The following is a 26,740-nucleotide window of genomic DNA, read 5'->3' as shown; positions in this document are numbered from 1 at the left end:
AAGAGAAATGCTATATCAGACTTCTGAGATTTCTTTTAATGTACAGATGAGTTTTATTGCTTGAATTTGTACATATGCTATTAGCAGTATAGACATTTTCCCAGTAATGTTTGTCTGTTCAGAAGAGGGCAAAGAGATCATAGCTCATTGGCCGAGTATTGGACATCTCTAACTGATGGCCCATAGCCACTTCAAAGCCAACATGTTCAAAATGGAAATCTCCTAATATGTTACTCTTGCTAATGTTTTCTTTTGTAGAGGATACCACTATCTTTCTAGTCACCAAGTTTTCAGGCTTAGCATCATCCTCTATTTTAGCTTCTCTCTTATTGTTCATATCCAATTAGTTGCCAAGTTTTGCCTGTTCCACTACCACAAGATATTTCAGCTTCATCTTTTTTTTCTCCTCTCATGGTCACTCCACTCTAGGTAATTTCAGTTCCTTAACAACTCTTGGTTGTGGACTACTGTTAACAACTACATAATTGGATTCTGAACTACCAGTCTTTCCCTTCTCTATCTTTCACATAGTTGCCAGAATAAACCTTTTAATAAAGCATAGTTTTTTTATTCTCATTTCCCTGCACAAGAACTTTTAGTGACATTCTGTTGCAGGATAAAATAAAAATGCATCTTCATAAAGCCCTTCACATTCTTATATCAGTCTACTTTTACAACTTTATTTCTCATTATGGCTTTTCATGCACTCTTTATTCTATGTAAATTGTCATGCTTGGTTTTTTCACTTAATTGTATTTTATTTTTTACAATTAATGTAAAGATAGTTTTCATCATTCATTTTAATAAAATTTTGAGTTCCAAATTTTTCTCCCTTCCTCATGACAGCAAGCGATCTGATATAGTTTATACATGTATAGTCATGTAAAACATTTCTATATTGCTTATGTTGTCAAAGAAGACTCAGAACAAAATAGAAAATCCTTAAGAAAGAAAAAATGACATAAAAAGATGAAATAGTATGTTTCTATCTGCATTCAGACTCCAAAGTTCTTTTTTTGGATGTGGATGGAAGATTCTTTTGGAACTGTCTCGAATCATCATATTGCTGAGAACTAAGTCTATCATAGTCAATCATTGTTCATTGTTGTATTCTCTTGATTCTGCTTACTTCACTCAGCATCAGTTCATGTAAGTCTTTCTAGGTTTTTTCAAAATCTTCCTGCTTATTATTTTTTATAGCAGAATATACTACAATTTGTTCAGCCATTCTCCACATGATAGGCATTCCCTCAATATCTAAAAAGAGCTGCTATAAATATTTTTGTACATATGGGTCCTTTTCTCTATTTTATTATCTCTTTGGGATACAGACCTAGTAGTGGTATTGTTGGATCAAAGGATATGCACAATTTTATGGCTCTTTGGGCATAGTTCCAAATTGCTCTTTAGAATGATTAGATAAATTCACAATTCCAATCAATAATGCATTAGTGTCCCCAATGGCATACTTATTATTGCTCAAATTGAGGATTTTATTTCTGTCTGCTTGTGTATGTCCCTATCCCTAGAATATGCTTCTTGCTAACTTATGACTCTTAAGAGTTCTGATTTTCTTCAAGACTTAGCTTATGTGCTACTTTTTAAAACAAGTCTTTACTAATCATTCTGATTTTGTTTTTTCCTTGTAGAATTATTTACTTTTGAATCTATTTAATATTGTATCAATTTATTAGAGTTGAAGCTTTGTAATATGCTGTTGCCTCCAGAAACTGCCGATCAATCTCTGGTCTAGAGGAGAGACTTCTTCCTCTAGAGAGCTGCCTCAAGTCTGGCCCAAACAAGACTCTCCATCTCTCCAGTGCCACCCTCTTTTATCCTCCCAGAGAATGAGCATGGGATAACGCAAGGGCTTCTGGGAAAAATTACTTCAACCAATGAACTTGCTCCTCCTAAGCATGGAAGCTCCTCCCCAGGAGTTCACAGAAGTAGAACTTCCAGTAAAGGCTGGAACTAGAGAATTGTTAAGTACCAACTTAGCACTTAGTAAGAACTTAATATCTCATTATCTCATTAGCACTTAGTAAGAACCTAACATCTCCCCTTTTCTTTTGATTTAGAACATAGGGTGGTCATGACCTTGAAACATAAATCCATCAATATGGGAGGCATTACATGTAATTACATAGATTACATAAACACATAGTAGTAACATAGTGTAACATAGTAACATAATACATGCTATAATATGTAACAAATAACATGATCATAAATCATAAATTGAGAATTTATACATGTCCATAAGTCCATTGTCCATTAGTTCATGTGCCAAAAATCCAATAATTCCTGCAAGTTTTTAAAGTTCTTTAATAGTCTTCTTATCAGCCATGCTCTTTCAGTATTAGATGTTTCTTAGATTTTCTCCTTTGTTTTGAGGTCTTTCTCTTTTTCTGTCTCTCTCCGATGGACAAGGCGAATACAACTCGTTGGCACCCATCTGATTCCTTCTCCATCTGAAGAAATACAAGCAAACCCTCTCCCCCAGGCAGTTAACCTATTTGTTCCTTCCATTCACCAGTTTCTGGGTCTCTCCACATGACCTGGTGATTATCTAAGGACAATGGAGCTGCTTGCACTGGACACTGCCCTACTGGTGGGTTATAAAACCTGTCTGCTGGAGCCAGTGCATCTTTGTAAAAAATTAGAAAATTAATGGTAGTGAGAACTAAATTTAGAAGTTTTCTAGGGTTACCTGTGGCTCCCCCTTTCTTTTGTTTTTGGAGGAGTGTCTTAATGTCTGTTTCTTCTCTCTACTATTGCCTGACCTTGCGTATTAAAAGGTATTCCAGTAGTGTGTAAAATCTTATACTGTGCACAAAAGTGCGCAAAATATTTAGAACCATATGCAGGTCCATTATCTGTTTTTATTTCTTGTGGCACACCCATAAGAAAAAGGAAAGAAGTTTTTCAGTTTTGTTTACGTCTTTTCTTGTTTAGCAAATACCTTCCTTGAACATAGGAGGCCTGAATAAGTCCTTGTTGAATTGGAATGAGAATTATCCATGGTAAAAGATTGTCAAGGCATCTATCTTGAAAATGATAAAAAATTTTACAATATGAGTGTAAGAACATTTTTGAAATAGTTGATGATGAGGAGACATCATAGTTACTTTTCCAATCCCCTACTCTAGATAAGTAAGGCAAATAATGTCAGATTTTAAATTATTGCTGTGTAAATGCATTGCCAGAAGAGGAGGTAAAAGATGATTGGAATCGAAGAGGTCAAGAAACTTTTGAGGCTAGACATTCTTTGAACTCATGTAATTTTCTATATTTATTGTGGTTCTGTCAATACTTGGTTTACCTTTCCTAGTATAAATAGAATCTTCCTTTCCAGATCTGGACAGTGTAGGGAAATGTCATCTTTGAAAAATAGGCTTTGTGTGTGTGTGTGTGTGTGTGTGTGTGTGTGTGTGTGTGTGTGTGTGTGTGGTATACCTTTGGAATCTTGCACTCACTAGCAGACATTTATTATGCACTGGCAGTGAAGTGTATTCTTACCTTGAGGATGAAATCAAATAATTGTCATTTAAAGTCTTTTGTAAGCTGGCCATCTCTTACCTTTCTGGTTTGCTAAAACCTTAGTCTGATGTATCTTTTGATCCCATGACACTGTCCTCTTGCCTTTTCCTTGCAAAAAGATGCTTCATCTCCTAACTCTAAGCATTTTCACTGGTTTTTCCTTCTGTATGCAAGGCTCTTCCCTCATTGTCTCCATCTCCTTGTTTCCCTGATTTCTGTCAAGTTTCCAGCTAAAATTCTTATTTCCTAAAAGAAGCCTTTCCTGATACTCTTTAATAATGATGTCTTTCCTCTCTTGATTCTTTACATTTTTTCTTTGTACATCTTATTTGTACATCGTTGTTTTTGTATTGTCTTCCCCATTGGACTATGTGCTTTTTGAGAATTAAGAACTGGTTTTTTTGTCTTTTTTTTTTTTTTTTTTTTTTTTTTTTTTTTTTTTTTTGTATTCCCAGAACTAGTGTGGCATATAGTAACAGGAGCTTCATAAATATTGTTGACTTCTGGAGGGGAATGATGATTCTGAATAAATAAGAAATAGTATTTATATTTAGGGAGCTTACAGTCTAATAATTAATATGATACAAATTAAAATTTGCTGAGCCATGAAGGCATGTATAAGTGCCATAAGATTTAATAAGAGAGAAATAATTTGGTTTTTGAAAAACTCAGTCCTGTATCTGTGGCATAGTTTGTAAGGTAACTTGGATTTTAACTTGTTAATCTTCTTATTTTACCATTTATTTAATATCTGGGCCACTCTTAATTGCCCTATTTTGTGCAACTATTTACTTGAAAGAACTTATATTCTATTTTTTAAAAATCTATAAAGATGGAATATAAATATCATAAAGTTGATTTTCCTAGTTTCCAAATTGTACTAAAAATTAGGTTTCAAAATATTGGAGCTTTCTAGTTCTTCATTGAGGTTAGTTATTCTTGTACATCAAAATTTGAAGGGATTGTTCATGTTCTTGTCTTGGTGCTGGAATTGAATTGATTTATCTTGCTGGCTTAAGTTATTTTGATCTGTCAAATAAAATCTTTTGACTATATAGTTTTTCATTTTAACAGCTTTTTCTTCCTAGAACTGGACTTTTCAAATCAACAGATATTTATTGATTGCCTACTATATGTACATCTCTAAAGTGCTTATATTCCATTTGAAAAGGCAAGAATTTGTGTGTTTCTGTGTCTGTGTAACAATCTTATAAGGTAAATAACAATGAGAACAGGGGAACTAAGTGGTTCAGTGGATAGTGTGCTGGGCTTGAAGTAAGGAATTTAAATCAGGCCTCAGACATTTACTATGCCTGTGTGCCTCCAGGCAAGTCTGTTAACCCTGTTTGCCTCAGTTTCCTAATATGAAAAATGAATTGGAAAAGGAAAAAAAAAATCACTCTAGGATCTTTTACCAAGAAAACTCCAGTGGGGTCATGAAGAGTTGAATATGACTGAAAACATCTGAACAGTAAAACCAAAAAGAACATAAAACAAGACAATATATACTCAGTTGATAATTGTGTGATTGGGTTTAAAAATATGACATGTAATTTAAAGGAGGGAACAGTCATTCTGAATTGTTTACAGACTTTGGGATAGGTTTTGAAGGATTAGTCATTATGACAAAGGACTGTGTTTTTCTTATTCTATTTTTTATATCCCACAGCATCTTACATCTTACATATAAAAAGTAATTGTAACTATTTTCATATATCTTATCTGGAAGATTCTGAGGAATATAGCTTCAAACTGACTAGAGATTAAAAATAAGAATTTGTTTTGAGTCAAGAGAAAAGATGAAGTTTATAGAGAATCAGAGAGTTTAACTTGATTATATAAGAAGGGACTTATATATAGGATTTATTCCCTTTATTCCCTCATTTACAAATAAGGAAACTGAGGCCTTCAGAGACGGAGTGACTCAGGGTTACACAGCTAGTTAATAGGAAATCCAGGTCTGTGTTTAGTTTAGTATTCTAATGACCTTTGGTGGTTTTCCAATGAAAAATGTAATAATTATAACCTGTAAACTTTCTATGACCGCTTTTAAGGACTCATTATGTATTGGAATTCTTTTGATTTATTTATTTATTTATTTTTTAGTTTCTTCTCCTTTCCATTTGAACAGGGGCTAAAAACTTGAAGTAGTTCATAGATGATGATCACTGATTTATAGCTGGAAGGGAGCTTAGAAGATCTTCTTTCTATAGCATATATAGAAGTTTAAATTAATTTTTCTCTCTGTGTTCAGGACAATCCTGAATTTTTCAGTTTAGTAATCTTCTTCCTGGAAAGTAATTTTTATTTATTCTAGCTGGTACTAAGCATACTTTGATGAGGTGAGATAATACCTACCCCTTTTCCATGTTAACAGTACATATCCCACAGAGTAAATGAGACTGATGTCTGTAGTATGCAATGAGATTCTCATAGAAAGATTAATGAAGAAGCATTGGTTCATCAAAAGCAATTTAATTATTATGGATCATTTTTGTCAGAAAATAAGATCTATTTAAATTTTAAGTGCTTGAACATCAAGATTTCTTAGAAATGAAACTTTTCCTGACAGATTACTCATTTATTTATTTTTAGAGCCCTTTTGTGTGGATGATTTAGGTGACTTTTAAAAAAAGGTTTTAATATGATCAATCAACAAATTTCATGCATCCTTCCCCACCATAAGTACTTTAGGGCAGGTAGACATATGAGCAGACAAGTATGAGGTTCCTCCTCCAAATCCCTTCCCCACAACGTACACATAGCGGTGTATGTTCCTTTCATACTCATTTTGACCTCTGTATAGATACACAAAAACTAACAATATCATGAAGGAGTAGATATGTGAAGTTTTTTCCAGGAATAGAGGTGAATGAATTAGTTACTAAAATTAAGATTGATAGTAAGTCTATGGTAATCTGCATAATAGTTACATAGATATAAAATTTTTTGAGACAGTATGGTTTATTGAAAAAACATTTCTGAATTATTCTGAATTAGAGACATTATTTCACCATTTATTAACTTTGTACCTATGAGCAAGTTATGTAACTTTTCTGAACCTTGATTTCCTAACTTTTAAAATAGGAATAATAATACCCAGCCTGCCTAGATTACAAGGTTTGTTTGGGTTATCATATGTGATAATATTTGCAAAAATGCTTTGTAAGCTTTTAAGATCTAAAGGACTGTATCCAGTGTAAGATGGTATAGTTATTGTAGTCTCTTATTGTTTGATTCAGAAGCTTTTCTTTTCTTTATTTGTAATTTTCATTACAACATTTACTTTCAAGCTGCTTTCCTATTTTGAGATTCAGGAGGTTTTAAAAAATATCGAAATTTCTTTATTTGGACTGTTTGTATAAGTGTCCTAGCTACAGTTTTTTTTTTTGGTGGGATATGGGCACTCCTAGAATGAAAGCTGATTTCATCAATGCAAGTCAGCTGAACCATTGAATAACCTTGAGTGTCTTGCCTTGATATTATGGTAATAGCTTTGAAACCACTTGTGACTCCAGGGCCACACTTTGTCCATTACATTGTGCTACCATTCTTGGTTATAATAGTCTTGATAAATTATCTTGTCATAGTAATTATCTATAAACTTTATTTATGCCTTTTAAGTTTCTGTAAAAAAAAAAAATTGTTAGACTGCTGTTCAGATGGTTTTTCTTTTGGATTTTGTCCACATTTAAGTTAAGTTGGAAAGATATTAATTACTCTGATAGATCCAGGACTAACACTTTGAAAACAGATAAAACCTTTTTTGTGGTCCCTCCCCCTTTCTTGTGTTTACTCATTTCTGATATAGTCTTATGCTTAGCAAGAGTGGAAAAATGTTTGCGAGGTTCTCCATACAGACTTAGTTATCATCATAGACCTTTTAATCCAAAAACCTATTTCCCCTTCTTCTAAGGGAAGTTTAGAAGTTTTTTGAAGCAGGTAAGGAAACTGTTATTCCGTCATCTATATAGTTTTGTAATTTATATTTCGAAAAGCCATCTAGAAAGCCATGTTGAAGAAACATTTGTTCATTTGTCTGATTCATATTAATACTAGATGGTTTGGATTATGGGTCTTGGGTCCCTATTCATTTGATCTTTCTCTGATAAAAAAATGCCTGATAGAATTTAATTTCTAGAAGCAATTAGTTATTAATATATCTGTAAGTAGAAACCAAAAGTCTATGGAATGAATGGAATCAAAAACATTATTTTATCTTTCTTCTACAGTGATCATTGTATTTAGGGAGTCTGAGAAAGTTAAAGCTAACTCCTAGGCAGATGTAATAGTAATGAGGTAATTTAGCATTTTTTTGGCCATATTTTGTGCACTGTTATAAGGTATGTGGGACTTGGTGTCAACTCATCCCTTTTTAATGGTGACTATATTTTCATCTTCTCATCTTGTTAGGTAATTATCTTTTTCTCAAAAACCTAACAAAGTCCAGCAGGTCTTTCTTTCATTTGTTGGTCATTTGAAATAATTTTCAAGTTAGAATAGTACAGCTTTAAAAAAAAGTTTGCATGCATATCCTTTCTCCCCCCAGTAAATTTATTTTTAATACACATTACTTTGTGAATCATGTTGGGAGAGAGGAATCAAAGAAAAAGGGAAAAACTGTGGGTTAGATTAAAAAAAAAAAAACAGAAAAAAGAAGTGAATGTAGCATGTGTTGATTTATATTCAGTCTCCTTAGTTCTTTTTCTGGATGTAGATAGCATTTTCTATCCAACATCTTTTGGGATTACTTTGGATCACTGAAAAATTGTACATTTTTGCTGTTACTGTATACCAGAAAATCCTGGTTCTGTTTGTTTCACTTAGCATTAGTTCATGTAAACCTTTCCAAGTCTTTCTAAAATCAGCTTGTTCATCATTTTTTATAGAATAATAATATTCCATTATCTTCATATATAACAATTTGTTCAGCTATTCCCCAATTGATGGATATATCTACTCATTTTTCACTTCTTCATGAATATCTTTGCTTCAGCTACTTGCTTTCATGACTATTTGTATATATGTGTGTATTTAATACATACATATTTTTCCCTTCATATTTTAAGTAGTAATCCAATCTGTTAGAACTCTAGGTTCAGAAAGCACTGTTTCTGGTAATATGGGGAATATAAAAGAAATGAATTTATTCTCTTTGCAGTGCAATTGAAGATGGATTATCTATAAGTGAAAATATTTAAGGACTTTTAAACAGCAACTAGTAGAAGAGTACAAGTTTGTCATTGTGAAGCAAATCTAATAAGTGAAATTTCTTGGAAAACATTTTGAGATAATTTAAAAAGAGAAAAGAGACAGGAACTGATAGAGAAGAAAGGTATGGGTATTTCAGGTAGAGTTTATTTCAGGAGTAATTGGGATCTTTAAGTGCATTCTGTTGATTTGCTCTAGTGGAAAGTATTCATTGAGGACTGATAGGAAGTTGGTCTAGGGAAGGAGTTGATGAATGTGGTATTTAAAGTTGGCTAGGGTAGCGTTTGCTTGTGATTAACTTTCAAGGGTATAGACACATAAAAATGGGAAAGACCATATGGAATAGTAGTTGTAAATATGTATAGGAGATTGTGGTAGTGTAGACAAGAAGGATGTTTGGGGAAATAGAGAGAGACTCTGAGTTGCATTGAAATCTAGTAATAAGAATCAAATGGGATGAATAGATGATTGATTGAGGCTAGCCAAAAGCTAGAGAAAGGGGACTGTAGAAAGACCTAGAAGTGTACATTTTGGAGTCATTTTCATGTATATGATATTTGAAGCCATCTGACATGAGGTAGTTTTCCCAGAAGGTGATTTAAAAACAGAGGAAACAAACAAACAAACAAAAAAAAACTTAGCACACTATGATTCAGGTCATTATCATGAATTTTTTGTTAAAAATGCTTCCCCCCCTCCCCAACTTGCTTTTTAAAAACTCTTTAGAGCAATAATTTCTTAATACTTATGTCTTTTAATAATTATCATCTTAGGGATAGACTTAGGACATTTTGTCATTGTTCATATGACACATTAGCAGGTTCTTAGGCAAATTAGTTAGTCTTGTCTTCTTTAAATACAAACTATTTTCAGTTGAGGGGAGTGTAAGGAAAAACTAAAAACAAATTTTGATTGAGAATGTTATTTTAGTGACAACTTCTTTGCACTCTTAGTCATTAATTCTCTTTGTTTTGAAGCATGCAACCAGTAAGGACCCCAGAGAAGTTCGAGATTCTAGAGATCATAAAGAATCAAAGGAGGAAAGCAACAAAAATGTTACGGAGTTTGGAAAACAGCAGCTTTTGCCCCCTCTCTCATCCCTTCATCAGTCGCTACCTCAGAACCAATGCTACATGGCCACCACAAAGTCACAGACAGGTAAAGAGGGAACTCCTAACAACAATCCTTTCTTTCTTGAAATCTGTTGATTGATGTATAAAATCTTTTTTTTTTTTCTTTTTTGTAGAGTACAAGAGCCACAAAGAATGCTTGGCTTTTCTAGCCCTTGTATTGACTCTCAATTAATTTTTCTTAGAATTGATAAATCTTTTTATAAGAGATGAGATCTTTTATAAGATTTTTTTTTAATGCTTTATAGGAACTTGCTGAAAACATTCTTTTCCTTCTCTAAATTCTTGACAATAAATTAACTAAGATTTCCTGTCTTTTAATTCTTCTTGTTTTTAATCTTAAAGGTTTCTAATCTGAAAATTTAGTGAAATAGCACTATTTTGGAGTAAAAACTTGGCTGTATATTTTCAAAGAAGATAATTTATAAGGTAGTTTGGAGTGAAACCCTGGAGTAGTAGAGAGTTAGAGCTACAAACCTATCTCTACTGTGCTTTGTGAATTTGGATCAAAATCTTCCTGAATATCACTATCCTTCTCTTTAAAATGAGGGCATGGGATTGCTATTGTTCTTTCCAGCTCTGGTTCTTATTTATTCTTTGTCTTTGAAGTACACACAAAAACTCGTTAAGTCACAGAGTTCATTGAGATTGTGACTAGAGAGGTCATCAGAAGACTTTTTCTTTCAGTGAGTAAATGACTGATTTTGTGTTAGTCTGTGAATATTTATATAAATATAAGTCTTTAAAGACATAGGGGCGCATGAAAAACGTATCTTTAAGGATTTTTACATTAGTACTTTGTGATATGTGTAAAGAAACAAATTTATCAGAAATAAACTTTTACTCCAGTTCAGTCTTAATAGATTCCAATTGAATGGAAGTTTTAGTTTTTACTATTTTCTATAACTAACATACATCGACTACACTATACAAAATGCTGCTAATCTAGGGGTTATGTAGGAGACAAAAAAAAATATAGGGCTTGATCCCTACCTTTAAGGAACTTCTAATATAGTTAAACAGAGTGCCTTGTAGTAAGTATTTGTAGAGCTAATTTAATACTGCTCTAACATTTGTGATATTTTATTTGAGTAGCTAAACCTAATTTGGTATTGCCAGTGATTTTTCTCATAGCATATAATATTCTTTGCCTTTCTGAATTGCATTTTTTCTCATCTACAAATTAGGGAGACCATTGTAACAGAAAAATACTGAATTTGGAGTCAGAAATCTTGAATTCTATCTTAACTCTTCTCTTTATTAGCTGTATGGTCTTGGGCAAGTCATATAACCTCTTTAGGATTCAATTTTATTTGTCAAATAGGGGATAGGATTCAGTAATCTTTAAGATCCGTTTCAGCCCTATATTCTGTAGCATTTCTTCTATTTATAATATAAATTCTTGCCTTTGGCCATGTGCTCAAACTTTGACTATTGCTAGAGCACCCATGTTGATTTTCTGTTCTCCTGATAATAAGTGGGTTAGATCAAATATAGTCATAGTTAAATTATCTCAATGTTAACTGGGTGAACAAATTAATGAAAAAAAAATTCTGTTATTAGTGTCTTTCACTGAAGATAGCAGATGTCATTCTGGTTTTATGGAGAAGTGGAGGTAAAAGTCAAGAAAATCTCACTTTCATTTTCTTTTTCTGATCACTACTATCTAATAATGTTGAAAAGAAACAGTTTTCTATCTGTTAAAAATTTCTTAAATTTTATCAGTTCAATTCATTATTCAATATTATTCAATATCTGCTTTGTAAAACTTTGTGTTAGGAGTTAGGGAAGATGTAAAGATATATAATATATCATACCCGTTCCTCATTGGGATTATATTTTAGCCCAATTACCCTAGTTAATTTGCAGTTAGATTCTAAATCTAAATCTCTATTCTAAAATAGATAGTTTTATCAGATTGTTAATCTTCAAAATGTAATAAAAATCATAGAAAAATCAGCTTTTTTTTATAGCCAGTTGTGGTAGGTTACCATTTTCTGATAGATGAGATATTTTCATCTCTAATTAGTCTTGTATTGCTTGAGTTGACCATGACACATGACCAATGTATAGGTATATTTTATCCAGTTTATCTTAAGAAGTTTTATTACTGGATGAGTATCAGATCATTAAATTAATATATATTAAACTGTATCCTAGAGTGTCAGCTCATTGATATTTGAAGAATGATAGACCATGCTAATTAAGATCCTTAGCATATGATGAACTTGTATTGATAAAATTATCCGATATTAATACTTTATATCGAAAAGGTATATCTAGTTTCTGTTCATATTAATAGTGGTCTGTTATTTTAAAAGAAAATAGAAACTATTTACTTGGCTTTGGTAAAAGTTTCAGTCTGTTACATATCTGCCCACTGAGTGTTGTATATAAACTTCAGGCAATAATTTACCTAGCACCTAACTGTGAGAAATAACTGTTAGGAACATCCAGTTTCTCTCCTTTTTAAAAAAGAGTTAATGAAAACATTAACATCTTTTTGATGGGGAAAGATTATTCACAAGTGGGCTTAGTGCTATGCCTTAGACAAGTCATAGGCAGATAATTTCTTTTGGCATTAAAAAAAGAGAAAGATTGATGGGGATATAGAGGGACTGGATCTTCTGGTTTACTTAAAGATGAGAAAGACACATTTTTAAAGATTTTTCCTTTAAAGCAGTACTAGAACCTACTATCTCTTCAAACCCTCCTTATCTCTCCTTTCTTTTGCAGCAAGTTTCCTGGTGGAGGGTAAGGGGAGGGAATTGTTTATGCTTTTTGCTCACAACTTTTTGTATATTAGCTTCTGATTTTGTATCACTGTTCTGAAATTTTTGTCTATCCTGATCCTCTTTTTCTGTGTTGCATGACAAATCTTGGATGCATTCTTCAGGGATTTCATGACTTTGCTCTCTGCTAATTTTCTTCCTGATGATCTATCTATTCCTTCTGTCCTCGCCTGCTTGCTTGTCATGTATGCTATGTCCCTTACCTGTGAGTATTCCTCAGAGCTTTCTCCCTGGCCGTCTTCTTTTTTTAGGTTGCCTTTTTAGTATCTCATCAGCTCCCATGGGTTTAATTATCATCTTATACAGATAATAATTGCTAACATTTGTATAGTGCTTATTTTGTGCCAGGCACTGAGCTACAAATAATTCACAGATCTGGATGTCCAATCCCATTCTCTGAGTTTCATTTCTTCCTCACCAACAGCCTTTTGAACATTTCAAATTGGATGTTATCCCAGAGACATCTCAAATTCCAACAGATCCACAGCAGAATTTACTCTTCTTTCCTTTAACCACTCTTCTTCCAAATTTATTTTATTGAAGGTACGGTTATTTTACTGTCTTTAGATTTTATAATCTCAACTTTATTCTTGGTCCTTCATTTTCACTGACCTTACATATCTAATCAGTTGCTAATTTTTGCCATTTCTTTCTGTGCAACATCTCACATCTGATTCATTTCTCTCTCTTTAACTCAGCCATCACTTTCATTTGGGCCATCATTTATTCTTTCCTAGATTATTTTAACAGCCACTCTCAACCTCAAAGGTCTCCCCACTACATTCCGTCCTTTACAAAGTTGCTACAGTGTTTTCCCTTACCCACAGATCTGTTGATGTCACTCACTTGCCCTATTCAAAAAACTTCTGTGGTATCCTTTGGCTTCTAGAATCAAATTAAAATTTCTGTTTAGTTTTTTTTTAAGCCTTTTATAACTCTTCTATTACTATATTTCACTTTCAGTACTTTATAATCCTGCCAAATTATTCTTCATCTCCTGCTTTTGTACCTTTGTATAGGCTGCAGTATCCTGTTCCCTTGCTCTGACCCCTTATAGTTGGAATATAATTCCTGTTGTCCTCTATTGCTTAAGAGGAACTGTCTCTTCCTTCAAGGATCAGTTTAAACACCATCTTTTACTAAAAACTTTCTTGATTCTACTGATTGCTAGTGTTCCCCTACCCAAAACTCCCATATCCTTTTGTTTAACTTCCTTCTATTTATTTGTATTTATTCTCTTCATATTTCTTTTGGATTGGTTTATTTGTACTTGTCATTTCCTGATTAGAAAATAATTTTTGTGGATATAGATAGTGAATTTATATCAGGGTGTAGCACAATGATTGACTTACAGTACTTTAAAAATGTTGGTTAATTGATTGGTTGAGTGTATACTCTTCTAATAATTGCTACTACCAGGAATCATCAAGTTAGGAACTTTCTAGTCTGGATTTGTATTCATATCTTGGCAGATGTGTATACAGAGTCATTTAAACTATTTTATTGTTTACAGAGGAATGGTGTCTGTCACACAGTACACTCATATATTTGTTGATTATTACTGAAAGGAATGCTTTGATGTATGAAATGGGTATAATGTAGCTAGCAATCACTTAGTAACTCCTTATCTATGATGATAATGAAAAAGACAATGAAAAAGAGGATCCAAATGTCAGTAAAACTGTGTTTATTTCTTTGAAACTAGGTTGCTCTTTATCTCAAGTCATGCCATTTTCGTGTTTGATTTATTCACACTTGTCCCATATTATTCTTTTTCATGACCTTTTTATAAGTCCTTCATAGAGAATCCTCAAGTATTTTTCTAGTACAATTATCTAAATTTACAAGCTAATCTAGTCTTTCTGGTTAGATCTTTTCTAAACGTCTTCTTTCTCCTACCCTGTGCAAATCCTCCAACTTTTGCAAGCTAAAAACCCCCAATTTTTAAAAATCTTACGTTGTAAGACTTACTGATTTGCAGCATGGAAGAAATATTAGGAACTTAGTATCATCTCTAAGAAAAGATGGTGAAAGCACCCAGCACTTATTTTTCTGTTGGTACCATTGTGTAGAGTGGTAAAGTTGAAAGGACATTGGATTTTGAGGCTTACACTTTAGTTAAATTTCAGTTCCTGTTATATATTGTTTGTGAACTTTGAGCTTAATTAGCTAGAATTTAATTTGTCAGTTAACCTGTTATTCTTAATGTCCTTATCTATAAATTGAAGTGGTTAACTTGATGATCATTGAGGTTTCTGTGATTCGAAATTTTATCAAATATTGCCTGAATCATAGATCGAGGTTTTTGGAATTCCTCTTCTGGAACTTAAATTTGCCAACATAATCATATCAAACATGAATTACACTAATATCCATTAGTGTATTATTACACTAATATTAACAAGTTCTTTCCCTGGAACCATTTCCATATTAGGCAAATATCATACTAAACCAGTGATTATTAACTTACTGCTTTTGACCATGTCTTATCCTAGGTGAAGACAACAAGAAATGAGTGAGTATACATTTTGATGCGCACATGAGAGATGTTTGAATAAAGTGTTTACTATTTTAGTGACATCAATATTTCTTTGTAAATAAAATTTGACAGTAAATATTATGGAATATAAGTCAAGAAGCAACAGTTTTTCTGTATTTTTGAAAAAGTTAGCTTTTAGGACAATGCAAAGTTATACATACTATGCTTCTCCTTGGTCCTCCCTGTCTTTCAGATGAAGGAGTAATTATATTTATATGGCTTTCTAATATTTCTAAGGTTTAGTAGATTGTGATTTTACATATATAAATGAAAATCTCACCCTATTCACAATTGTCTCATATTATCCTTTTCCTTGTTCTTTCATAAATTCTTAATAGAGGGTCTTTTTAATTGATTCAAAACTTTCCTCTAGATCGTTTCCCCCTACAATATTTCTTCATAGAAACAACATTCTGGTTGTTTCTCTGTCATCTCTTTCTCTGTATAATTGGTTCACTTTTTCATTTTTTTTTCCTTGATGATATTTTACAACACTCTTTAAGCATATCATAGTTAATAAATATGCCGTGTAGCCTACTTAAGTTCTTAATGTGTCTTTCTATTGTCCTTTGGTTCTTTGGAAATTTTTATTTGTCAGAGTTGGTAGTGTTCCATGGTTTGCAACCTTATGTTATTAGTGAAAGTGTGGTGGTGTGTGTATAGAAACATTTTGGGATTGCTAAAATTACTCTGTAATTTTCTAAATTCAAAACTCTGTTTGATTCTAGGCCTAGGACATATTCTGTTTGTAAATCTTGTCCAAAGTAAATTGACTAATTCATTGGGCTATTCATCCAACTACATATCCAAATAAACATTCTTCATTCTTTGGGATTTTCCTATATGACTTGTTTGATTAATCACTTTTGACTAAAAATTAGTGGATTTTTGAGAGCATATAGTATTTTGAACCTTGTTGTAGTCAGTTAAATGTCACCTGCATGGCAAAGGCCTTCTTCCATTTGAAATCCATATAGATTGTCCTTTAATGATACTAGCAAATCTTTTTAGAAGATCATTTTCTGGTTGTATAAAGTATCTTCTATGATATCAATACCCGAATAGATATTATTTTCTTATAGAACTTAGTTTCCTTTTACTGGTTAGCTATTTTTTAATGAAAACTAATAATAACCAATAATAAATGTATTAAAATTTTGTATTCTCTATACTGTGTCATTCATTTGTCTATGAAAAGATTCTTGACTATAGATCATCTGCGAAAATCTGTTTTGTCTCATATTTTTAATAAAACTACCTGAGATACACATATAGTTCTTTCCCATAATGTAGACATGGAGAGGTGGATATATAGATTGATAGTTGTAAATATTCTCTTACCTTTTTATCTGTGATTTAAAAAAAAACACACTTTTTTTCCCTCTTTGAGAAATTGTGAAAATTGGTCTTAGTGCTTTAAAAAATTTCTACTTCATAAGACATAGTGTTTATAGTTATCTGTGTCTTTATGGGGGTACTTCCATTCATTGTTATTGATGAGGGGAATAGATCATTAGAGAATCACTGGTTAACTTGTATCCCTTTCTGTTATCCTTAAAATTTAATTTAAAAAGATTCATAAGATGATCTCTTATTTTTTGTTATTTCATGCTGATGCAGATTTATTTTTGCCTCCATTGCATTTTGCATTTTTAAAAGGCAATTTTTCTTAAGCAATTTTCTGCTTTTTGTAACTGTTGTTCGTTTGTTTTGTTTTTACATATAGGGATATTAGGAAACTACCTTGACTGATACAGATTTACAGCTCTTCTATAACTTAAAGTCAGAATCATATGGGGCACTGGGAAGTTTCAATAAACTTATATATTAAAATTTAGCTTCCACAGATTGTTGATTTCAAGCTGGAAGGTACCTTAGAAACTGCCTAGTTCAATTCCTTCATTTTATAAATAAGGAAACTGAGTGCCAGGGAGATTAGATGACTTCCTCCAGAGCCCCAGAGATAGTAAGAGCCAGTCATTTTGCTTATCAGAGAGACTGAGGATGGCTAATTCAGTTCTGAGACTCTCACTCATATGATTGCTTTACATTGGTTAAACTTACCTAGGAAGTTTATCAGCAATGTCATTCACTTTTAGCCTGATCATTACCTTTATCCATTTCCCAACAGCTGGATTGAATAATCAAGTTACCTCTTATAATTGCATCATGTTTTCCTCAAACCTTTAATTCTTCTTCAAATATTGTGTTGATTTTTAAATACTATATCAATTATATATTCACATACTGTATCAACCATAATCAACTTATTAGTGAGTTGATATTCCTATTATACATAGATATCTTACATAGAAATGGTTTCTACATCTATGATCATTCATTTCCTATAGTACATTGATATCCTCTATAGTTATTATTTTTTGAGGATGTTTTGTTCTTGTCTTGTCTAGTACTTTCTTGTGCCTTAAAGGAAATAAATTTTTTTTAAAATATAAACTAGACATTCTTGAGTAGTCTTTAGTTCTTAGACTTTCATTTCTTATCCTGAACTATATTTTCCAACTTTTAAAAATCGTTTCCTTCTCTGTACATACTTGTACATTGATGTTACCAAGTATCAAAGTGTATTTAAATTTTGTTTAAGGATCATGTTTAAGACTTTGTAGAATTTCTTTGTTCCTTTATTCTTTACAACAGATTTTAGTTTGTAATTATTGTCATATTGGGCTTTTTATTTTTAAGCATTGGGTAATTTTTACTTTTTCCTTTTTTAGGCCCTTACCTCATCATGTGTATCATTGACCAGTAAGCTAGCTGATTTCCCTTCTTCCCACAACACCCACATTTTCCTCTTTTTTTTTTTTTTAACCTCTTCAAGTAGTAATGGAAGATTAAATGAATGAATAAAAGGGTAATATAAGGGGGAAAAGCAAAGGAAAAATGATCAGCTTGCTTTTATCAGGAATATTTTTATCTACCCATTTTGAAAATGGATCAAAGCTATTCATGGATTATGGTATATAGTGTGTTCAGAACCAGCCCGGGAAGGCTACAGTTTTTCTTGGACCTTCTACTGACATGTTGTATGATTTATTTACCCCATTTTAAAGGTAGGTATAAAGTAAAGAGTTTCTGTTCACCTAGATGCAATTTGTAAACAAAACAAAATAAGAGTGGTATGTAACTGAAAGTTATAATTAGTGATTTTCTTAAACATCATAACATGTTTAAATAGTATTTCATGATTTTGGTGGTCATTCTGTTAACTATCATCTACTTTAAAAAAATGTTTGAATAGTATTTCCTTCTCTCTGTTCTTCCCCTTTTGGCTTTTTTTTTTTTTTTTTTCCTTTTTCTTTTTTTTTTTTTTTAGCTTGCTTGCCTTTTGTTTTAGCAGCTGCAGTATCTCGGAAGAAAAAACGGAGAATGGGAACTTACAGCCTGGTTCCTAAGAAAAAGACCAAAGTTTTAAAGCAGAGGACGGTGATTGAGATGTTTAAGAGCATAGCTCATTCCACTGTGGGCACCAAGGTGAGGGTGACGTGTGAGATACTTGCCGCCTGTGCTTATTGGAGAAACAAAGGGTACTATGTGTCCAGTCTCATCGTGATGAGGGCATCATGTTAGAACCTCAGTGATGGTGTTAACTTGTTAAGTTATATGCTTCATTCTGTTCTGTTAGAAAGAATAGGACACAGAAGACTGTGTCCAGGTGAATCATTTCTTCCTCCATGGATGGCCGATTAAATTATATGACCACTACATTTTAGTTTTCTATTAAGTGCTATATTTCTGTTCACCCTGGTCTCATTTCTGTGAAGTTTCAGAATTTCCATTTTGTCATGAGGGAAATGGTTGCGGTGGTTGGGTAAAATATTCAGTGATACTGCTTTGAACCTACCTTGATAATGTTAACCTGCTCATGTTTCAGAGTGAGAAGGATGTAGGTGATAGTAGTCTTCATGTAAATGGAGAGAGTTTGGAGATTGACTCAGAAGAGGATGACTCTGATGACTTGGAAGAGGATGAAGATCATGGATCTGAGCAACCCCCATCATTTCCTGTAGAAGACAGTAGGATCTCTAAAGAGAGCATATCTGAAATTGATCAGGCCCAAAAGGTATTGTGAAACCTTATGGATTACAATTGAAATGTGGAGTGCAAATTTGACAGTATTTGCTGAAAGTTTGTTAGCATGAACTTAGCAGCTTTACTAGGAATAGCCATTATAGAGGCATGTCACTGTAGATTTATCTTTTGCCTTAGAATTGTCTTTTTTTTGTATAATCAGTAAATCAGCAGGTATTTCTTAAGTTCTTACCTTGTACCAGCAGACACTGTGCTAAGTGTTGTAGGTACAAAGACACAAATGAAACCTTTCTTGTATTGACCTGGTTCACATGCTAAAGAAAAGATAGCATTTTAAATATATAATAGGTAGGATCCCCCTGTTTCTGTATTTATGAGAGGTGGTCATAAAGGTGATCAATTGCTTTTGGACTTGGTGAAAATAGTTTAACTAATATTTGTCAATGATTTGGCAACTTAACTGCATATTTTCTGGATATGTTTGCATAGTCTTTTTTTGTTCTTAGTCCCTGAGGGAATTTTAGAGTAGAACTAAATACTTAAGACATTACTTTGAAAATAAATTTTTAAAAATATATTTTCATTCATTTTTCATTAGAAAAATGAATTTTTTCTGTGAGTTCTTGATTGTTGAGTTGTGGATTTAAGATTGTTTTCTGTTAGTTTTAAAAATGAATCAGCTGGTAATTCTAGTTTGTAACAATTTCCCAGTTATCTCTTAATTCTTCCTGAATCTCCCCTTTCCAGTCTGTCTTCCACTTAGATGTTAAATTCTTGAAACATAGGACTGATATTGTCAGTCTCTTGTTCAAGAAGCTGCTGGTATAAAATCTAAATTCTGCAGTTTGACACTTATTATCCTGTATAATCTTAACTCTATTCCATATTTCTAGACTGATATCATATAACTTTGTATGCATTCTACATTCCAGCCAAACTGGCCCTACTTCATAGTCCTGTATGTGAGTCACAGGACCTGAGTTTATTTTCTAGTTGTGCCACTTTTCTCTTTGTAATCTTATGCAAGACACTTAAATAAGTCTCAGTTTTGCCATCTATCAAAAAATAAGGTTGGACTACATGATTTCTTAAGGTCCCTTTCAATTCTGGATCTGTAATATCTCATGACATTCTACTTCCCATTTTTGTTCCTTTATACAAACTCTTATGCCTGGAATGCTCATATTGGAATCCCTAGCTTTTGTAATGGTTCACCTTATATACAACTCTACCACTTATTACAAGATGTCTTTCTTAATTCCCTCAGTTATTAGTGCTTTCCTCATCCTTCCCCATTACTTTGTATTTATTTTATGTACTTTCTGTACCTACTAATTTGTGTACATGCTTTATCATGCTCTTGTTTTTTTTCTCTTTAAGTTGTTAAGGAGGGCAAATTAATAGGGAAAAGGGGGTATGGGTACACATACTAGCATGTAAAAACTATTAGGTCTTTTGTTACATTAATGTCTTTTACTCTTGAAGGGTAACATTCCTTTTAGTTTAGCTTATCCCTTAGGTGGTGGGAGAATTGGAGGAGAGGGGAGCTAGTAAGGTTAGTTCATTATCTCCTGACTTTTTCTCATTTTACCTTTCATAGTATTTTGTATATAATAGATGCTTAATGAATTTTGAATTGAACTGAATATTTTCTATTGGCTATATGGCAATTTTAGATGGAAGATGGGGAGTCTGAAGAGGAGCAAGAATCTGGAGAATCTGGGGAGGAAGAAGAAGATGGGGATGAATCTGATTTGGTAAGAGACATAGCATTATATGCTCATCTTTGTAACAGCACTTAGGTAATTCAAAAGAAATATTATTTCTTTAGTGTCGGTAGTGATCTCTCAAATGATCATCACCCCTTCATGCCATAGTACACTGTTTCATTTTTTTCTGTGGCCAAAAAATCCTCTACATGATTGTTAACTTTCTGGTAGTGAATCTTTGTGCATGTGGTCTGCACCCAGGTCCTTGCCAGACTTTTCGTTGAATCCTTTCCAGCTGGGAGAGTTTGCCAGGTTTTCTTTTATTGATGTTTTTGAGAGCCCATTGTTCTTGTTGCATTGGAAGCAGTGTGGTACTGGATAAAGTGTTTGTGTGGAAGCTCCTTATTGTTGCTCTCATACATTCAGTACTGGCCAGTAAAATTCTATTATCTTATGTTCTAACCATTCATTCATGCTTCCTATTGAACTGCTGTGGGCTTCACCTTCTTTTTCAGTGTAATGAACTGGTGGGATGATGATGGGAGTCACAGAAAAGTACCTTTCCATTGTATATAAAGAAGGAAGTGCTGCATTGTGACAGCATGGGAAAGAGTACGAATTTTGAGGGCATATCCTTGTCTTACTAGTGATCTCTCTGTGACATTGGGCAGGTCACTTTCCTTTTTTGAGCCTATTTCCTCGTGTGAAGTGAAGGTTATATTAATGGAGCTCTGAAAGCCCTGCCAACTCTGATCTAACATTCTCTCAAGGAGTGGTGGGGAATTTTTGCTATTCTGAAATATTCTCCTAGATTATTATATCTATAAGAACACATTATGCTGTCCTTTCATATGCTAAAATGAACTTTTCTTGGAGTCTGTGGGGCCAAAAAAGAAATTTTAATTCATATTGTTGTTGCTGTTTTTTTTTTAAATTCATAGTTTTAATAAGGATTTTATAGTTGAAGTAAAGGATGAAATTAAGTATCTAATATAATTATGCCTTGAATACATCATGCACTTAATAATTATTCATCGAATTGCATTGAAATACCCTAACATTGTGAATAAATTGTAATCTTTTCATTAAGTTTTTTTTGCATTGAACATTCATTTCAACATTAATAAGTATTGATTTATTTCCCTTCTTTGGAGAAAGAGGAACAAAACTACATGGTCTAAGCTTAATCCATACTTGATATATGGAGGCTTATTTGTTCCTTATATGATCTTTTAACTAAAAAAATTTTTATGGTATTAAAATCAATTTAGGTTTTTAAATCATAATTTATGTTGGTTTTGGCTCTACACATACTAGATTTGGAGCAATGTTGGTCTATATTAAAGATACAAACACTACAGTTAGTTCCAAGTCCTTGACTCAGAAAGACTTTTTGAGAAAGAGAGATTTAAAGAGTTTATTTTAAGAGACAGTATTTAGTAGGTTGTTTTTTGGAAGTGAGGGGTGGAGTAGATTGGGGAGCAGGGATCAAACTTGTTAGGATCATTTTGCTGCTCACACTTTATTTTGCTTGCAAATTCTCTTTTGATTCTTCAGAGTTCAGAATCTAGCATTAAGAAGAAACTTCTGAAACGGAAAGGAAAGATAGACAGCCCATGGATTAAACCAACCAGGAAAAGGAGGAGGAGGAATAAAAAGAAACCAAGCAGTGTCTTAGGTATACTTTATTTAAAGTTTGTATTTAAGAAACTGAAATGAACCTAAGTGGTGATTGTTTGCTTAGCTAATCCTTATGTATTGACTATGTATGATAAAAGTAAATTATCTTCTCTTAAAAGCAATTATAAAAGGAAAGGTTATTTAATTACTGCAAGGAAGTCCAAGTATATTCATAATTATTTCTATAGAAATTTGAAGAATGGACTCTAAAAGAAATCTTTTTCTTACAATATTAACATCAGATATAAAAAAAAGCCTTTTCAGGACATGCTCTTTTGTCTACTTATCAGTTAAAATTTAGCACTGGAATATTTCAAAGGTTTCAAAGCATCCATAGATAACTTTTCATGAGCTGCTTCAGGATAGAGAGCAAATAAAATTGCTCAATATCATCCCTGCAGCACTTGTCTTCTCCAATTGGATGGGATTGTCAATCTACTTTCCTTTTGTAGTGGGAAGAAGTTGAAAAGGCTTGTAAATATATATGATGAATTTTTTTTTTTTTTTTTTTTTTACAAGATGTCTTTATAGGAAAGCCTACATTCTTTCTTGTGGATACATTTGGCCCAGCTCACCACATTTCTTGTCTATACTTCATATCACTCACTGATTATGTTGTTCAGAAAAAGAAACATGTCAGAAAGGCTTCTGCTGGTACCTACCTAGGTATACTGCCGTAGGAGTGATTCTTCATAATACATGTTTTAACCCTATATGTGTTGTCATCAGCTTTTAACATCTATTATGTCTAAGCATTACAAGATTCTTTTCCCTTGTCCTTCTGTTCCAATGGATGTCAATAAAAGGGCTATTTTTATTTCATCTTTTCCATCTGCCCATCCCTCCATGTAAATTTAGAAAGAGGTGATATTATAAGACTAATAACACTTATTTATATGGTACTTTAAGGTTTGTAGAGGAATTTGTTACCCAATTTCATCAGTATAACTCTTTTCATGCTACAAGCTATCTTAGTTTGAGTCAGTAATTTTTATGCTTATTTTTTAGGGTCCTATTAATGATTTGTAGTACAAGGATTATGTTCATTGTGAAGTGTTTACTTTTAAATGTATAGATTTCATATCCTATGAATTTATATATTCAGTATTGTAGGTGTAAAAAATTCTTTTGGGACTATTGCTTCTAATTTAGAAGTAAATTTGCAGAGTAATTACAGTAAATGAACTTGTTTTAAACGTGATAGTATCAAGAAATGCTTTAGAAGTATTACTGGGAGCTCCAGTGCATCATATTATTCATTTTCTTAAAATTACTACTACCATAAGACACTAGGCTATGTGGCTGAATCTCCTTTTTGGCACTTGTCTACTCATGTCTTCTCACTAGGACTTTCTGTCAAGGTTCATATTCTCTTTGGCTGTTGATATTTTCTTACATGATATAGATTTGATTTATTCGTAGATTCAAGGCAAAAGATTGGTTTTTTTGGAGTGGAGTTTTCTTCTATCATATAGGACTTTTGGGTTTGAAAACATACTCTATTTTCCTTTGATAGAAGTAGAAAATTATTTATTCATGCTGTGAATAAGCGTAGGATTATAACTTTTCTTTCTTAGTGTGGAGCATATATGCCCGTGTAAAGCATTTTTTATATGCACACCTCTTTTCTGTTAGGTGGTTAGAGTGTCATTGACACTACATACATAATATAATGGAGATACAAAGCCTATAAATATACTTTTTTGTTAGTACTGGTTCTGAATTATTTCTCTTTTTTGGAACAGTTGATTGGTATTTTATAAATTAATCTACTTCATCCTCTTCTCTGCATTTATGGACATTTAATTTGCTTATTTCTTATCTTGTGAATTTATATTCACCAAAATCCTACTGACTGGCTTTTTCTACCCAGAAAAAATTCATTTGAGTCTAGTCTACCTTGTACTACCTTAATTACTAAGACCACAGTGATGGGTATTTTTATTTCCTTCCTTTCTTGTAAGCTATTCTAATTCCATGGAAACAGATTTGGTTCTTTTTGATCCTTATAGAGAATATCACTTTTGGGTACTTACTGAAGTCTTTTAGCTCTAAAGTAGGAAAATTTTGTGTTTCAGAGTCTTGATTTTCAGTAAATATAATCTCTTAAATGTCTTGGAATGTGGAGGGGGGTGGATGTTGTAGGAGGGAGTCTTCTTTCATATTTCCATTGCTGGTCTTAACTCCTTCTCCCAGTGATGTGCTTTCTAAGCTGACCTCTTATATCAGATGAATAAATAGTAAAATGCCCCCTCTCCCTATTCATTTTTTCATAAAATGATTATGATTTCATCTGATGCAAGGATTTTTGATTGGTCTGCAATTTTGAGGCTTTGATCCAGCTGCATTTATTCCTTATTATGATGAAGCTGGAAGCTGCTTTTATTAACTACAAGCCTTGACCTTCAAAAACCAAAAGTCAAGTGGTTTTTTTTTTTTTTTTTTCTTTTAAAAAATTTCTTACAAAAGTTTAAGTGGTCTAGATTCCTCCCGATTTACCCTAGTATGTGATTACATCATCTAGCTGGTATAGTTGCAGTGAAAGGTGTTCTGCACGTCAGTGCTTATATTTTTTCTTAATTTTCTTTTTTACATATTTTAATGAAATAGAAAATTTGCACATCTGTGTTAGAAAAGAAATGAGTAAATAATATGCTCAAATATTTTATAGTATTTTACATATTTATGTGGATTTTAATAGACTATTGTGACCATGGCCTTTATACTGCTTTACTAATAATAATGGATGTGGCCTGCGTGTATACGTAGTGTTTTGATTTTATGAATATGTGCATATATGTACATGCATTTTATATATAGGTACTGAAACATACAAATCATCTTTGGGAAGCACAGGACAAGCTGGTCAGGAAAATAGTATGGACTATATGGAGGTTTCTCTGGATTCTCTGGATCTCCGAGTAAAGGGAATTTTATCTTCACAATCAGAAGGTGAGTGTCAGCTTTCTAAATATGGCCATGTACCATTTTGGTTCTTTGTTTGCCTAGTTTCTTCTCTATTAAGACGATGCCCCCTGGTGGATATTAATAGGAGGATTTGATGAGATTCATCTCTAAAAGGTGAATGAACAGGGAGAGACATAGTATAAAGCCTATTTTTTCTGTTCACTATAAGCTCCAATTGAGTAATCCCAAATTAAAGATAACTGAGAAGGATCTCATTGAAGCATATGCATTTCAACCAAGATCAGACAGTGTCTTCATAATGTGCTATAGTTTCATGATATAAAGATTTACATTTTAATTTAATATCTCAAAATAACAGTTTTTAAATTGAGAATATGTCAGTAGATGCCTAATCAGGTGCCATTTTGGGCTCCATGACTGTAATCCTATGTTTGTATCATTAATTGGATCAAATATATTTTATTGACATTGCAGAGTTTAAATAGTGCTACATCCTTAAGTATGCTCTGCATTAGAAGACATGTGCATTGATAATAAAAGCCTTTGTTTAGACATATTCTATAATACAGTACCACTGTGTAATTGTTCTTGTCAATATAACAGTACTTATATAAATAAAAACCCTATTAAACTTCAGATGTGCCCTGGAATATAGATAGACACATAGAGAGACAACCTTATTAATGTCTTTTAGTAGAATAAATTGTATTCAGACATACTCTACAGTCTAAAATTTCTTTTGATGGTTAGTATGATCTTTTTTTAAAAATAGTTATTTGTGGACAGTGGCACATATGTTGAAGTGACATAAACTGGGGGCCTTCAACATATTTCAATGTATATATTGGTAGTGACGCTAATTTCTATTTAATCAGGATTCTGTCACAATATAATAGTTTCAGCTTTGGAAAAGAGACCTCATCTAGTGTTTTCCAAACTTTAATTTTGCACTCCAATATGTGTTTATTTGCTTTTTAAAATATTATATGCATTCTATTAAAATAAAATATATACTAATAATTGTGCATCTTATAAAACATCCAAAAGTTGATATTTTAAAAGGATGAGATAAATATGAAATGATATTTGATCCTAGAGTTAATAGAAACTGCCTGAATTTATTGAGTTAAGGATCGGTCAGATGAGATGTGAACTTTAGGA

At 32.5% G+C, this 26,740-nt stretch overlaps 1 protein-coding gene across 21 annotated transcripts in view; it reads left to right on the top strand.

The window, feature by feature from the left end:
- Positions 1-26,740, top strand: part of EHMT1 (euchromatic histone lysine methyltransferase 1) — a 265,726-nt gene that overhangs the window by 134,464 nt on the left and 104,522 nt on the right. For 16 of the 21 annotated variants that reach the window (XM_074288973.1, XM_074288966.1, XM_074288975.1 and 13 more), the window contains 6 exons: positions 9,729-9,909; positions 18,547-18,704; positions 19,105-19,293; positions 20,939-21,019; positions 22,529-22,649; positions 25,472-25,603. In XM_074288973.1, coding sequence (XP_074145074.1) covers positions 9,729-9,909; positions 18,547-18,704; positions 19,105-19,293; positions 20,939-21,019; positions 22,529-22,649; positions 25,472-25,603 — 862 coding nt within the window. The remainder of the gene's footprint in view (positions 1-9,728; positions 9,910-18,546; positions 18,705-19,104; positions 19,294-20,938; positions 21,020-22,528; positions 22,650-25,471; positions 25,604-26,740) is intronic. The other 5 variants (XM_074288986.1, XM_074288987.1, XM_074288965.1 and 2 more) reach the window with 4 other exon arrangements.

This window comes from Sminthopsis crassicaudata, chromosome 2 (assembly GCF_048593235.1).
Source record: "Sminthopsis crassicaudata isolate SCR6 chromosome 2, ASM4859323v1, whole genome shotgun sequence".
Classification (NCBI taxonomy): Eukaryota; Metazoa; Chordata; class Mammalia; order Dasyuromorphia; family Dasyuridae; genus Sminthopsis; species Sminthopsis crassicaudata.
This window is presented reverse-complemented; position numbering and strand designations above follow the sequence as displayed.